The sequence below is a fragment of the Macaca nemestrina genome, chromosome 9 (genome assembly GCF_043159975.1).
Source record: "Macaca nemestrina isolate mMacNem1 chromosome 9, mMacNem.hap1, whole genome shotgun sequence".
NCBI lineage: Eukaryota > Metazoa > Chordata > Mammalia > Primates > Cercopithecidae > Macaca > Macaca nemestrina.
In genome coordinates, this window is record NC_092133.1 from 80,325,878 (window position 1) to 80,341,148 (window position 15,271).

Here is a 15,271-nt window from a genome sequence, read left to right on the forward strand (position 1 = left end):
CAAGGAACTATTTCAACAAAAAACAGGTAACAGGTGAGTGCCAGCTGAAGGTGTGATGCTGCCCAGAGAACTCATGCCAACACCCTCAAATGAGCCCTGAGAAAAATAAAATCGTGGTGCTGATCCTGATATGGAACATAGACATAATTCTAACCTTAGGAAGCACCTTTAGGGAACGTTGCTGAGGTTATTAATGCGTAGCAGGCACTCCAAGTAAGAGCGGTGTCCCAGCTAGCAATGCAGCCTCAAGAGGAACCCCACCTCTTCCTCGCCCTCAAGCCTCTCCTGGGCTCCAGCTCTGCAATTGTCCCTGGTAGACAATTGCAGAGACTCCTGGGGTCTTCCTGTCCCCACCTTCTGCTGTGGCTGCTGTCTGCTTCACACAGATACCAGGACTCAGACCACAGCCTGCAAACAGAATCTCTCTGGGGCCAGGCAGGTAACTAACATAGCATGATGTATAGTTCAAAGAAACCAGTTTATTTGTGTGAATCAATTTTAGTTTTTGCAAATGCATAAAAGCATAAGGGCTACCCGTCAAAATGTCTCCTGCCATTGATTTGCCCACTGAGCAGCCTGAGCACGTGGTCTAAATTGTTTCTCTAATCTGTGACAAAAAGAGAAGGCCAGTGAGGTGCACCATTGGCCAGTATCTGGCAGTGGGCAATGTCTGAACTGGCTTCCAGGAACCAGGGAGATTCTGAAGTGTTGAACCAGGTACTGACATCTTCCCATATGTTCTTCAAGCTAGGAATCAACATCAGTTTTTTTGGTTAGGAGCTCATCCTTAGTCTGGGCGCTGTGACTCACACCTGTAATCCCAGCACTTTGGGAGGCCGAGGCAGGTGGATCACCTGAGGTCGGGAGTTCGAGACCAGCTTGACCAACATGGAGAAATTCTGTCTCTACTAAAAATACAAAATTAGCCAGGCATGGTGGCACATGCCTGTAATCTCAGCTACTCAGGAGGTTGAGGCAGGAGAATTGCTTGAACCCGGGAGGAAGAGGTTGTGGTGAGCCGAGATTGTGCCATTGCACTCTAGCCTGGGCAACAAGAGTGAAACTCCGTCTCAAAAAAAAAAAAAGAAGAAGTTCATCCTTATTAAGGCAAAGGACAGGTGGGCACCACGTCACAAGGGCAAGCACAGTTCTGTGCATGACACAAAATTCACATTTTTTTCTTTTTTTTCTTTTTCTTTTTCTTTTTGAGACGGAGTCTCGCTCTGTCGCCCAGGCTGGAGTGCACTGGCACGATCTTGGCTCACTGCAACCTCCGACTCCCGAGTTCAAGAAATCTCAGCTTCCTGAGTAGCTGGGATTACAGGCACGCACCACCACGCCCAGCTAATTTTGTATTTTTAGTAGAGATAGGGTTTCACCACATTGTTCAGACTGGTCTCCTGACCTCGTGATCCACCCACCTCAGCCTCCCAAAGTGCTGGGATTACAGGTGTAAGCCACCGCACCCAGCCAAAATTCACACTTTTTCTTCAGCCAGGGACAACCCCCAACCCATGCTCAACAACATAGAAACAACCTCCCACGCATCTTAGCATTCTCATTGCTGGAAGGGAATTTGCATGCTCCTCAATTCTTATATCCTCTAAGCATTTGGCTGCGTTGCCTCCTCTTGCCCAAGTCTGACCTCCCGGATGACAGCTTCCTGGGGCCAGATGGGCAAGTGTCACAGTGGACCTTCAGCACACCCAAGACATTGCAGAGCTCTGCACTGCTCACAGCTGACCAGAGAGGCTCAACCAGGCATAAAGGTGCAACTGGCTCACATGGCCTGCCCCAACTCACAGGGATTCTGCCCATGATTTGCCCTGGGCTCAGGTCTTGAGTTTCCAGGAGCCCACCATCCAGTGGCAAACAGCAGGCTGAGGTAAAGGTCATAGCATGCATTAACACTACCTGTACCAGGGGCCAGGGAAGGCTTCAAGGTAGGGAGATTCTTGAGCTGGGGCTGGAAGGTTGAGTAGAGCTGGTTTGGGAGTGGAGGTTTGAGAGCAGCCCAGGCAGAGGCTCATCAGGGTGCATGGGAAACATCCTCATTTCTCCCAAAAAATATTCCTCCTACCCACCATCTCTCATAGGCCCAGGGGCTCTGGATCCTCTGACACCATCTGAGGCCAGAGCCTAGCAAGTGTTCAGGCACCCATGCACTATTATTAAAGGGAACTCAGACCCGCTCTGATGGAAAAGGAGCCCAAAGCACTCCTGGAAACAGTCTCTACCTGGCTAAAGGATCCCCCAGCCTCCCTTTTGCCAGTCTGATTCTTCTGCTGGTCCAGGAAGCCCACCATGACCTGACCTACCATGCCAGGCCATCCCCCACCCAATCTCAGTCCATCTCTGCAGAGCGTCCCCTCCCTCCCCTTGCTGACTTCATCTGACTGAGCAACCTACCTCCCCTTCCTTCAGTATAGACAGCACTTACAATGCTGTGAGACAGTCACTCGTCTGCACAGCTTCCTCCACCAACAGGAGCTCCTTGAGGCAAGGCACAGTGTCTTCTGTGTCCCTGGAGCCAAGTGCACGGCTCAGCCCAGGTCACATGTCCAGCGAATGGCTGGCGTCTGAGTCTCCTGCACCTGTGGTCAGACTTTCCCCATGCCTGCCCTGGGCAGAGGCTCCTCTCCTCCAGGCCTTATTCAGTGTGATCCTGTACTTGAAGTGCCTTCTCATTTCATCACTGTCTTAAACATCAAAGTCCAGCCGCGGCCTCACCTCCTTTAAGAGCTGTGTGAACACCTTGATGCAGATGGCTTCTCATACATGCCTCATACAGGCTTGTAAGAGAGATAGTCCTGTGCCCATTTCACAGATGGGAAGCCGATCCAAAGACATTCAAGGACAAGTTTGAGGTCACACTGCTAAGTGGCAGAGCCAGGACTCAAACCCAGGTCATCTGACTCCAGGGCCTGTGCTCCCTACATCTCATTGGTTACTCAAGGCTCATCCTTGGATGAGAACCTGCAAGGGTTTTATGATCCTTTTCCCAGACACAGCTGAGGAATGAGCAGGAAGAGCTGCATTTGATAGGATGATTACTGACACTAAAAGTTAACGTTCAACTCTAGACAGTGGCTTTTCCTGGACAGTTGGTTCCTGCTCTCACCACTGACTGAAGCCAGTGCTGAAACCTCTCTGGGCTGGGCATTTACAGCTTTCTGTGTTACAGGTTACTAACTGCATCTCGAAAGGCTGGTTTTCCTCTTGGGAGGGGCTGACTTCACCGTTTAGGAGAATTGCAAGGCTACCAGGGCCCTGCCCATTGGGAAACGCCTCTCTATGACTCTATAAACGTCCAAGGTGGCCCCAAGGAGGACTTCTGCAGCACAGCTCCCTTCCCAGGACGTGAGAGTCTGCCTTCTCACCATGAGGCTTCTAATACTTTCCAGCCTGCTCTGCATCCTGCTTCTCTGCTTCTCCGTCTTCTCCACAGAAGGTAGGGCAGCCCCCAGGGTGCAGGTCCCTGAGCAGGATTTCAGCATCTGGGAAGACTCTGATCAGGAATTGTTGGAAGGCAGGCCTTGGCAGGCAGTCCTGAGCCCTGGAAAGACGAGCTCTTGCTCCTGAACCTATAGGTTTGGGGTTCGGAACTGCCCGCAGGTGGCATGGGGGCTCCATTCACAGCCCCTGTACCCCCAAATACATACCCAGCCTAAGTAAAGTGGTGTATTCACCATGCAAACACATATACAAAACCTCTCATCTAGATTATTGTGCTTAAGTCCTACCTATCTAGAATTTCTGGAGCCACTCTCTTGTACTTGTACTTGTATCATGCTTGGAGCAGAGTAAATTAGTGTTGGGCAAATAAATACATTAATTAGTAGACTATCTAAGTCTGAACATCCCAAAACCTCATGCACAGAAAATATCCATGAGCAGCTGGAATGAAGGTGTGTGTGGTGGAGAGGTGGGGTATGTTTACGCATGTTTAGAAGAAGGGGACACCATCTTTTTACCTCTATAAATATGAATATTTAGCTCTGTTGCCTTTCTTTCTTTCTTTCTTTCTTTCTTTCTTTCTTTCTTTCTTTCTTTCTTTCTTTCTTTTTTTTTTTTTTTTTTAGAGATGGAGTCTTGCTCTGTTGCCCAGGCTGGGGTGCAGTGGCGCGATCTCAGCTCACTGCAAGTTCTGCCTCCTGGGTTCATGCCATTCTCCTGCCTCAGCCTCCCAAGTAGCTGGGATTATGGGTGCCCACCACCAAGCCTGACTAATTTTTGTACTTTTAGTAGAGACGGGGTTTCACCATGTTGGCCAGGCTGGTCTTGAACTCCTGACCTCATGATCCACCCACCTCCGCCTCCCAAAGTGCTGGGATTACACGCGTGAGCCACATCGCCTGGCTGCCTTTCTTGATTCAGTTAGCTGAGTGTTTCAATCCGTTTTTCTCTTGTCTTACCCTCTAGAGGCTGCCTACACTTGTTTTTTGTTTTAGTGGTTATGGTTATTTAAACTTTTTGGTGGGGGGAGCTGGAGCTATATTAATATATAAGGAGAAGAAAAACGCTTATAATTCCATGATTCAAGAGTAGCCATGTTCAACATTTTGTTTATTTCCTTGCATGTAGAATTTTAAAAACTTAATTGATGTACCTCTGTATGTTCAAGGTTATATCTTTTTTTTTTTTTTTTTTTTTTTTTTTTGAGACGGAGTCTCGCTGTGTCGCCCAGGCTGGAGTGCAGTGGCCGGATCTCAGCTCACTGCAAACTCTGCCTCCCGGGTTTTTATGCCATTCTCCTGCCTCAGCCTCCCGAGTAGCCGGGACTACAGGCGCCCGCCACCTCGCCCGGCTAGTTTTTTGTATTTTTTTAGTAGAGACGGGGTTTCACCGTGTTAGCCAGGATGGTCTCGAGCTCCTGACCTCGTGATCCGCCCGTCTCAGCCTCCCAAAGTGCTGGGATTACAGGCTTGAGCCACCGCGCCCGGCCAGGTTATATCTTTTTTATTTATCACTATATATATTGTTATAATCACCCAAAATACTTAGGATTGAAGATATTCTGGAAGCATTTACAACACAGTGTCAGCAGCAGCCATCTCTGAGTAGTGGGATTATAACAAGTGTTTGTTTTACAAAGTTTCTGCAATGAAAATGTGCCACATATATAACAAGGAAAACAGTGATTAGAATTCCTCATAAACACAGCCCATGACATGCAATTTATCAGACCTCTATTTTTGGACATGTTGGAGGTTGCCAGTGATACCCTAGTGACAATTAAATGAGGATAGATATCTTCCCCCATAAAGTTTCCTATCCGTTTAGAACTATCTGTGGCAGATTGTTGAAGTAGCATTAATCAACTGATATTTTCAGGTATAACTTGCTATCAAGTGAATGTACTATGATGAATTTACATGCTTAGACATTTAGATAGTTCACAATTGTGTGCTTTTCTTTTTTTGAAGCAAGATCTTACTCTGTTGTCCAGGTCGGAGTGCAGTGGCATGACCATGGCTCAATGCAGCCTTGACTTCCAGGGCTCGAGCGATCCTCCCACCTCAGCTTTTCCAGTAACTGGGAAAACAGGTGTGCACCACAATGCCCTGCTAATTTTTAAAATTTTTTGTAGAGACAAGGTCTCTCTCTGTTGCCCAGGCTGCTCTTGAACTTCTGGACTCAAGCCATCCTCCCACCTTGGCCTCCCAGGGTGCTAGGATTACAGGCATGAGCCACCACACTCAGCCTACTTTGCACATTTGAATTATGTGGTAAAAGGTATATGTGTACATAAAATATGTCCTTTATTCAGGCTTATTTTCTTCTTTCTTTCTTTCTTTTTTTTTTTTTTTTTTTGAGACGAAGTTTTTGCTCTTGTTGCCCAGGCTGGGGTTTAATGGCATAATCTTGACTCATCACAACCTCTGCCTCCCAGGTTCAAACGATTGTCCTGCCTCAGCCTCCCGAGTAGCTGGGATTACAGAAGTGTGCCATCATGCCAGGCTAATTTTGTATTTTTAGTAGAGATGGGGTTTCTTGTTGGTCAGGCTGGTCTCGAACACCCAACTTCAAGTGATCCGCCCGCCTCAGCCTCCCAAAGTGCTAGGATTACAGGAATGAGCCACCACACCCGGCTCAGGCATATTTTCTTAGACTAGATTGCCAAGGGGAGAATTATTATGTCAAAGAAACTACTTATTGGACAGAAACCTGAGAAGGATGTGTTTTGGGGCCATTGTGTCTCTCAACACTGTTATTTCTGAAAAGTAAACCACAACAAGGCCCACCCTTTCCCTGGGACCTCTCATAGCCTGGCTTATCCTGAGTTTCTCTGGATAAATATTCCTGAGCCCTGTGCCTCGGAAGGGGAAGCTCACTCACTCACAGACAAGCCTGCTAAGGACAGTCTCTCTCTTTCTTCAGGAAAGAGGCGTCATGCCAAGCCCTGGCCAGGCAAGAGAGCCAGGCTCTGCTGCCACAGAGTCCCCAGCCCCAACTTGACAAACCCGAAAGGTAAGTACCCGCACGTCGTCCAGACTGTGGGGGAGAAGTTCTGTAGTGGCCGTGGGACCAGCCACACGTGCTGATCAGCCCCCACCCATGGCTAGCATCAGGCTCTGGCTGGGAGGACATCTTTGTTTTGTTGATTAATTTGATAACTCCCCCTAAAAAGTCAACAAATTAATCATTTTAAACTGAATACATTCTACCATGGAAAGAAAGCAGGGTGCAATTAGAAAACGTTGTGTGGAAACACCCTTACTTTAGGTGGGAGGTGTCTGAGGAGGTGACATTTATGAGACCTGAGCAAAGGCCAGGAGCCTGGCTGAGGACTGTGGAGGTGGGGGATGCAGGCAGAGGAGGCAGCAAGGGTGAAGGGCAAGAGGCGGGTATGGAAGACAGAGGGCAACAGAGCTTGTGAGGTGCTCCCAGAAGCTAAGGACCAAGGCTGTCTGTGGACCCTGTGGACCTGAGGCTCAGACCAGCATGCAGGTCACCAGCAGGGCAGTGGGCGTGAGGATCCAGAGAGCCACAGCTTGGCAGGAGGTAAGGCAGTCCCAGAGATGCCAGCAGGCAGCATCCAGGCTGCATGACCAGGGTGAGGCCCAGAAGAGCAAGGCTGTCCTCTCTCTGAGCCTGGGGGCACTGGGAGGCCTGTGGCGGACAGGCCCAAGCCCAGGAGGGCTGTGGGCACCCAGTTCCCTGCACAGGGGCTCCAGGCCAGGGCAGGCATTCACTGGAGTTGCCCAGCCTAGGTGGAAGAGCCAGGCTGCTGGAGCGTGTGTGGGACAGGCAGATCTCCAAGGGGAGGCTGTGGAGCCTGAGTCAGACAGCCTGACACCAACCTGGGGCTCCTGCCTGGACTCTGCAGCCCCAGTGCCCTCTCTCAGGAGGCTGAGGAGGTCCCAGCTCCACTTGCTTCTCTGGGACCATGGCCCATGGGGTCCAAGACCAGCGCCGGAGCCTCCATGCCTTTCCCAGCTACCAAGGGGATGCTCAGCTGTGATGCAGGGGAAGGACAGAGGGAAGAAGCAAGACAGGAGCAGCCGCAGACCTTCTTCCGGAGATGTTGACATCCTCTTCTTCCAAACTGGAATCACACCCAGCTGGCCAGGGTAAAAATAACCAGCTCTCACACACCTCTTGCTGAACCAGTGCGAGGTGCTAGCCCAGGAAGGATGCAGGGTGAACGCAGGCTGTGGCTCTGCTCCCCCAGTCCCCTGGTTCTGTGAAAGAAGGTAAAAACCTTCCAGAGAGAGGTGAAGGTGAGCCCCAAGAGCTCACACACCCTACCCCTCCTCTTCCCCTCTCTTGCACCGACTGCTCAGAGGCAGGAAGTTGAGGGAGTGTGTGAGCTCCCACCACGCACACACACACAACAAACCCAAACACACAAACACAAATACCTACACACATAAGTAGATACACACCACACAACCACACACACACACACAAATACATGTGCACACAGACTCACACCATTCACTACAGATGCACAGACACATACACACTACACAACTACACATAGACACACAGCATATACACACAATACACAGTATAGTGATAGACACACACAGCACAAACACACACCACACAACTACACACACAGACACATACTACATGCATTCTACACACACACACCAGTCACTATACATACAGACACACGGACACATACACACTACACAACTACACACACAGACACACACTATACACACAAACACACTACATGCATATACACACTGCACAATCATACACATATAGACACATGCACACAGCACACACACATATACCACACAGACACATACACAAATACGTCTACACACAAACACAAACACATACCACACAACTATACACACAAACACACATAAATACACACAAATACGTAACACTACACAACTATACACACAGACACACACACAAATACATTCACACACAGACACACACCACACTACACACACAGACACTACACACAGACACACAATCACACACACACGCTACACAACTACACACACTACACTCCTATGCTACACACAGCACACACACACTACACACACAGATGGACAGATATACACCCAAGCACACACAGTGCACAGGAGACGTGGCCAGGTTAACTCCTGCGCAAGTACACATGCATCCATTTTCTCAATTTTGTTACTTCGGGAGAATAAATCTAGGTGTGTGGCTCCTGTGCTGAGACTGGATTTCTTTTTGTGTGTATGTTTTTAAAATTCCATTGTAGAAATATATGAACAACTTAGAACAAGAAGAGCAAAACAAACATATGTATGGGGTCCTTGTCATGTGATCTCATTTAAATCCTTGAGACCACCGTGGGGAGGTCTTGTCACCATTGTATAGATTGGGAAACCGAGACTGAGAAAGAAACTGAGGCAGAGCCAGAAACCAAGATCTTTCCACTACAACAAACTTCTTCCCCTGTAGACAGAAAGTTTCCTGCAGCCTGTGTATGAAGACATGCACTCGCAGGCCAGACGGCTGACTTCCCGGAAGGAAACAGCCCTTCTGGGCTGGGATCTCAGCTCCACCGCCCGCTGGCTGTGTGCCCTGGAGCAAGTCACCCATCACTGCTAAGCCTCAGTCTCCCTCTCTGTGAAGAGGGAGTGATAATAGAATCTCCTTCACTGGACCATGATGAGCAGTGAGTGGGGTCATGGCTACATAGGACTTGGCATCAAGCCTGCCACGTAGTGCCCTGTAAACATGTCCTGCTGTTGCTATGGAGACAGACCCAGCCCTGCCAGGGCTGCTGGCACAGGAGATGAGCAATTCCAACACTGACAACCAAAGCCTGCACGTTCTTGTCCAGGCTTGGTGGTTGCACCTTGTGTCTTATGGACTGATGCTGGGGTTCAACAAGGATGGAGAAGATGAGTCAGTGTTCGCAGGGTGTTGTGTAAGCAACAGCGGGATTGCTGAGTGTGCCAGGCTCCAGAAATCTGGCCTCGTGTGCTCCAGTTCACTGATGTATGACAAAGCCCATGCGTCTGTCTGTAGAAACACAAATTAACTCAGGGTTGCCTGGAGGATGTTCCTGAGCCAACAGCAGCAGCTATGACACACACATTTGCTAAATACTGACTACTCCTCATTCTGTGGTGTCTTTCTTGAACACTGCTTTATATCTCAGCACCGTGGTAGGTCCATGGGGATGACAATATGTGGAAGGCCCAGGACTCTGGGTCAATGTGACAAAACCATCTTTGAAAATCAACATGCTAAATGGCTGATTTGCTGAATGAAGGGGTGACCTGCCCCTCCACACCTGTGGGCGTTTCTCGTTAGGTGGAACGAGAGATTTGAGAAAAGAAATGAGACACAGGCCGGGCGCGGTGGCTCAAGCCTGTAATCCCAGCACTTTGGGAGGCCGAGGCGGGCGGATCACAAGGTCAGGAGATCGAGACCACAGTGAAACCCCTTCTCTACTAAAAATACAAAAAATTAGCCGGGCGCGGTGGCGGGCGCCTGTAGTCCCAGCTACTCGGGAGGCTGAGGCAGGAGAATGGCGGGAACCCGGGAGGCGGAGCTTTGCAGTGAGCCGAGATCGCGCCACTGCACTCCAGCCTGGGCAACAGCGTGAGACTCCGTCTCAAAAAAAAAAAAAAAAAGAAGCAGGATCTTGCTCAGTCACCCAGGCTGGAGTGCAGTGGCACAATCATAGCTCACTGCAGCCTCAAATTCCTGGGCTCCAGTGATCCTCCCTCTTCAGCCTCCCCAGTAGCTGGGACTACAGATGCATGCCATCTCACTCAGCTAACTTTTCTATTTTTGTAGAGACAGGGTCTTACTATGCTGCCCAGGCTAGTCTCGAACTCCTGGCTTCAAGCAACCCTCCTGCCTTGGCCTCCCAAAGTGTTTAAAGTACTGGGATTACAGGCGTGAGCCACTGCATCTGGCCCGGTTTTTTTTAAAGGAAGTTTCAATGTGCTGACTCTGTTGGCTCTTTACGGGCATCAAGCACTAGCCCCAAGCCCAGGGGCTGCTTAGGCTTAAGCTGGGGTCAGAATGATGGCTGTGAAGGCCCCACCAGCCAGGAAGTGCTATGGTCCTGAAGCCTCAGTCAGGCCACCTTCCTTCTATGCATCCTGGGCCCACTGTGAGGAAGCTATTTGGGAAGACTGGGAGGTCCTGAGGGAAGCCTGGAGCCTGAGAGGCTGCCTAGGTCCTGAGAGCTCCATGCCACCTCCCTGTTTTTGAAACCCAGCAAAATGGCTGAGCCCATAGTGGGAGACTCAGGCTGGAAGGGGCACAGCGAGGTTCCTCCCTCACCATAGGGTTGTCTCTGCCTTCAGGAAGGGGCTCGGACTGCATGGACAAATGTTACCCATTGAGGACATGAGGTTTTCAGCAACAATGATACCAGGATGGACATGAGTGCCCAGAAAATAGACCCTTGAAAGGAGGAGGTGAAGAGGACTGGCAGCCCATCCTGCCCAGTGGCTCCATCAGAGGGGCCTCAGACCCGTGGTCTTGCTCCTCGTGATTATATCTGTTAGCCATAGCTGCAGAACAACCCACTCCCAATTTTAGTGACCCAAAGCAGTATTTATTATTTTCCATGAGTCTACAGGTCAGCTGGGTATTTCTTCTAGTCTTGGCTGGACTCATTCTTCTAAGATTTGGATAGGCAGCTCTACTGATCTTGGCTGGGTCTCTCATATTTTTGGTGTCTGTGAGTGTAGAATGGTCTTGGTTGGAACAGCTAGCCTCTCCTCCGTGTGGTCTTCCACGCTCCCTGCAGGCGAGCCCAGAGTGTTCACATGGTGTCTGCCGAGTTCCACTTATATAAATGGAAACACGTCAGGCCTCTTGAGATATGGGCTCTGAACTTCCCGCCTTCATCTCTACCACATTCACTCTGGCCAAAGCAAGTTTCAAGGCCAGTCCAGATTTTAGGAGCAGGTAAATAGACTCCATATCATGATGGGAGAAACTGCAAAGGAGAGATGGAGAATTGCAACCATATTTGCAACCAGTCAACCACAAAATTTATTGTAAGAGCCAGAGAAGATAGTCTTGGGATCTGAGGCGAGGAAAGGAGGTGGAGGAGGATCAGGGGTCAGGAAATCATGTGTCTCCACCAGAAACGCTGGTGGAAAATGCTCATGAAATGATATTAATGGAAAAGAGTAAGTTATGCTATATATTACTAAGATTATCACTCTGGGAAGAGCAAAGCATTTACCAATAGAAAAAAAAAACAGAAAAACACACCAATATTATCACTTATTTGTGGTTAAGACATGAGTGGATGGATGAATTATAATTAAATGTATTTCTTTGTATAGCTAGTGCTTATATAGCAATTACTAGGTGTGGCACTTACATCCACTAACTCATTTGATCCTTACAATAATCCTAAAAGTTAGACAGTATTACTCTTGTCACTTCTACAAATGAGGGACCAAAGCACAGAAAGGCTAAGTAACCTGTTGCAGGTCCCACAGCCAGTAAGTAAGTGATAGATCCAGGCTTTGAATTCAAATAATCTGGCTCTCTTCAGATTTCATGATCTTAATTACCACACCACATTGCATATAGTAATAATCTGAAAACAGAAGGAGAAAAAAGTAATCTCATGGTCATAACTTAGTAACCCTTCTCATTCATTTGTGTGTCCTTTGCTTTCCGTACAAACATGTTTACCTGGTTTTATTTTTTATTAATTATATCTCATTTTTTCATTTTTCAATTTAAGTCTGCAGCGTTTTTCTTCTTGTTGCTACGCGGTGGTCATAACCACAGGGTTCTGTCCCCATAAACATTTCCATCATCATGAATTATCATTAATTTTTTATTTTTTTTTTAATTATTTATTTATTTATTTATTTTTTTGAGACGGAGTCTCGCTCTGTCGCCCAGCCCAGGCTGGAGTGCAGTGGCGCGATCTCGGCTCACTGCAAGCTCCGCCTCCCGGGTTCACGCCATTCTCCTGCCTCAGCCTCCCGAGTAGCTGGGACTACAGGCGCCCACAACCGCGCCCGGCTAATTTTTTGTGTTTTTAGTAGAGACGGGGTTTCACCGTGGTCTCGATCTCCTGACCTTGTGATCCGCCCGCCTCGGCCTCCCAAAGTGCTGGGATTACAGGCGTGAGCCACCGCGCCCGGCCAATTTTTTATTTTATTATCTATTTATTTATTGAGACAAGGTTTCACTTTGTCACCCAGGCTGGAATGCAGTGGCTTAATCATGGCTCACCACAGCTTCGACCTCCGAGGCTCAGGTGATCCTTCCACCTCAGCCTCCTGAGTAGCTAAGACCACAGGTGTGCACCCATGCCCGGCAAATTTTTGTATTTTTGGTAGAGATGGTGTTTCATCATGTTGTGCAGGCTGTTCTTGAACCCCAGGGCTTAAGTGATCCGCCCGTCTCAGCCTCCTGAAGTGCTAGGATTACCAGCGTGAGTCACTGCGCCTGGTCAAATTATCATTACTAATGAACAAGTTCTCTATTATAGGATATTCAGATTGTTTCCAAGCATTTTTTTTTTCTGCAATTAAAAACAAAACTATGGGCCAGGCATGGTGGCTCACACCTGTAATCCCAGTACTTTGGGAGGCTGAGGCAGGAGGACAACTTAAGGCCAGGAGTTCGTGACTAGGCTAGGCAACATAACGAGACTCCTATCTCTCTCTCTTTTTTTTTTTTTTTTTTTTTTTTTTTTTTTTTTTGAGATGGAGTCTCGCTCTGTCGCCCAGGCTGGAGTGCAGTGGCGCGATCTCGGCTCACTGCAAGCTCCGCCTCCCGGGTTCACGCCATTCTCCTGCCTCAGCCTCCCGAGTAGCTGGGACTACAGGCGCCCACAACCGCGCCCGGCTAATTTTTTGTATTTTTAGTAGAGACGGGGTTTCACCGTGGTCTCGATCTCCTGACCTTGTGATCCGCCCGCCTCGGCCTCCCAAAGTGCTGGGATTACAGGCGTGAGCCACCGCGCCCGGCCCTCCTATCTCTCTTAATAAAAAAAACAAAAAAACAAAAAACAAAAAAAAAAAACCTATAAAGAATAGTTTAATGCATGCAGCTTTTTCTTTCTTGTGGATGATTCTTCCCATAAATGGGACTGGTTTGTCAAAAGATGCAAATGTAGTTTTGGGACATATTGCCTGGCATGTGCCATCTGGAAGGAGACAGCCAGGGGGCCCAAGGGCACACATCCATGTGCAGACCCTCCTACCAGAGTCATTAGACACAGGCCTCCCAGACCCGAGGCTCTTAGGTGGGCTCCACTTAGGATCATCCACCTTCTCTTCATCTTCTACCAATCAATTAGATTCCCTTTGATGGGACTGAAATAACCTGGGCTGGTCATGTTTGCCATGAAAAGCCACTCCTAGGCCTCTAGGGAAAAGGATAAGATCTAATTCTTGCTTTGATTTTTTTTTAAATGTGTTTGAAAATGCATCTTAATTGTGTTTTCCTCTCTCTCCCCCCAACCTGGCTCTGACCTTGCCACCTTCCTGTCCTTGTCCCTCTTGTCTACTCATTGCTCCTCCCAGGACATCATGTGAGACTCTGCAAACCATGCAAGCTTGAGCCAGAGCCCCGCCCTTGGGTGGTGCCTGGGGCACTCCCACAGGTGTAGCACTCCCAAAGCAAGACTCCAGACAGCGGAGACCCTCACACCTGGCACCTGAGGTACCCAGCAGCCTCCTATCTCCCCTTTCAGCCTTCACAACAGTGAGCTACAATGTTGGAGGGCTTCATCTTGGGCTGCAAGGACCCTGGGAAAGTTCAAGAACTGCATGTCCTTGTCTCAATTGTGCCATCAACTTTCAGAGCTATCATGAGCCAACCTCAGCCACAGGGCCTCAGTCGCCACCACGTGGGTCTGTCCAGTGCAAACAGCCGAGCATTCCACCATGACTGGTCACAGCTACACATCCAGAGACCATCAATCCTGCTAGGGTGCAGGGTAGCAAGCACCCAAGGGTGGCTGACTAAGACTGCAGAGTCTCCTCCATCTTCAGGTCCATTCAGCCTCCTGGCATTTAACCACCAGCATCCAGTGACCCCCCAAGGAATCCCCTCCTAGCCTCCTGACATGAGTCTGCTGGAAAGAACACCCAAACAAACAAGTAATAAATAAATCAATCAACTCAATGCAGACACATCCTTGTTTGACAAGGTCAGTGATAGAGCCTGAGGCACAACTTTCTGCTAGAACAAACCTGTCCCTAAAGCCTTCCCTGCAGGCCACTCTTGGCCACAACACAATGTAACTATGTGAGGAGCAGGGACAGAGTCCCTGGGTCTGGCACATCAGGGCTTGAAGCCCTGCCCTGCTAAGGGTGTTTTGTGTGAGCTGAGCATGTTGGGTCTTTTCTAGAAAACTGAGATTACAGGACCTACTCAGAGGGCAAATAGCCAGGTGTGAAGTGCCCGCAAAGGGCCTGGCACACCGAGGGACTTGGTTCAGGGAAATCCTTGCCTCTCCTTCCCCATCCTGGGGGAGGGTGTTTATGCCCACGGTGAACACAGCGCTGCAGGGCTGAGGCTCAGAGAGCACAGATGGCTCAGGTCTGAGCAGCTTATCTCTCAACAAAGCTCCCTTCTAATCCGATTCTCACAGCAAGGTTGGAAGCCCCATCGCTGCACCCTCCACAGCCGCGTAGGAGAACGCCAGGCCCCCTCTGGGCTGATGGGCAGAGGTTCCCTGGCCCAGGGCTCTGGGGACAGTGGTACCCAGGGCAAGTCAGAGTCTGTCTTGTCACAGGCCAGACTTTTCACATCCCTTCCGTATGTTCCACTCTCAGGCTCACTCATTCACTCACTCGTTCCCAGGCTCTGCAGTGCT

At 49.2% G+C, this 15,271-nt stretch overlaps 1 protein-coding gene across 1 annotated transcript; it reads left to right on the forward strand.

The window, feature by feature from the left end:
• Positions 1-3,243: 3,243 nt before the first annotated feature.
• On the forward strand, positions 3,244-14,587 carry GPR15LG (G protein-coupled receptor 15 ligand). The gene is made up of 3 exons (XM_011766025.3): positions 3,244-3,451; positions 6,382-6,471; positions 13,974-14,587. The coding sequence occupies exons 1-3, from the start codon at positions 3,382-3,384 to the stop codon at positions 14,057-14,059; spliced, it is 246 nt and encodes an 81-aa protein (XP_011764327.1). The 5' UTR covers positions 3,244-3,381; the 3' UTR covers positions 14,060-14,587.
• Positions 14,588-15,271: the final 684 nt, after the last annotated feature.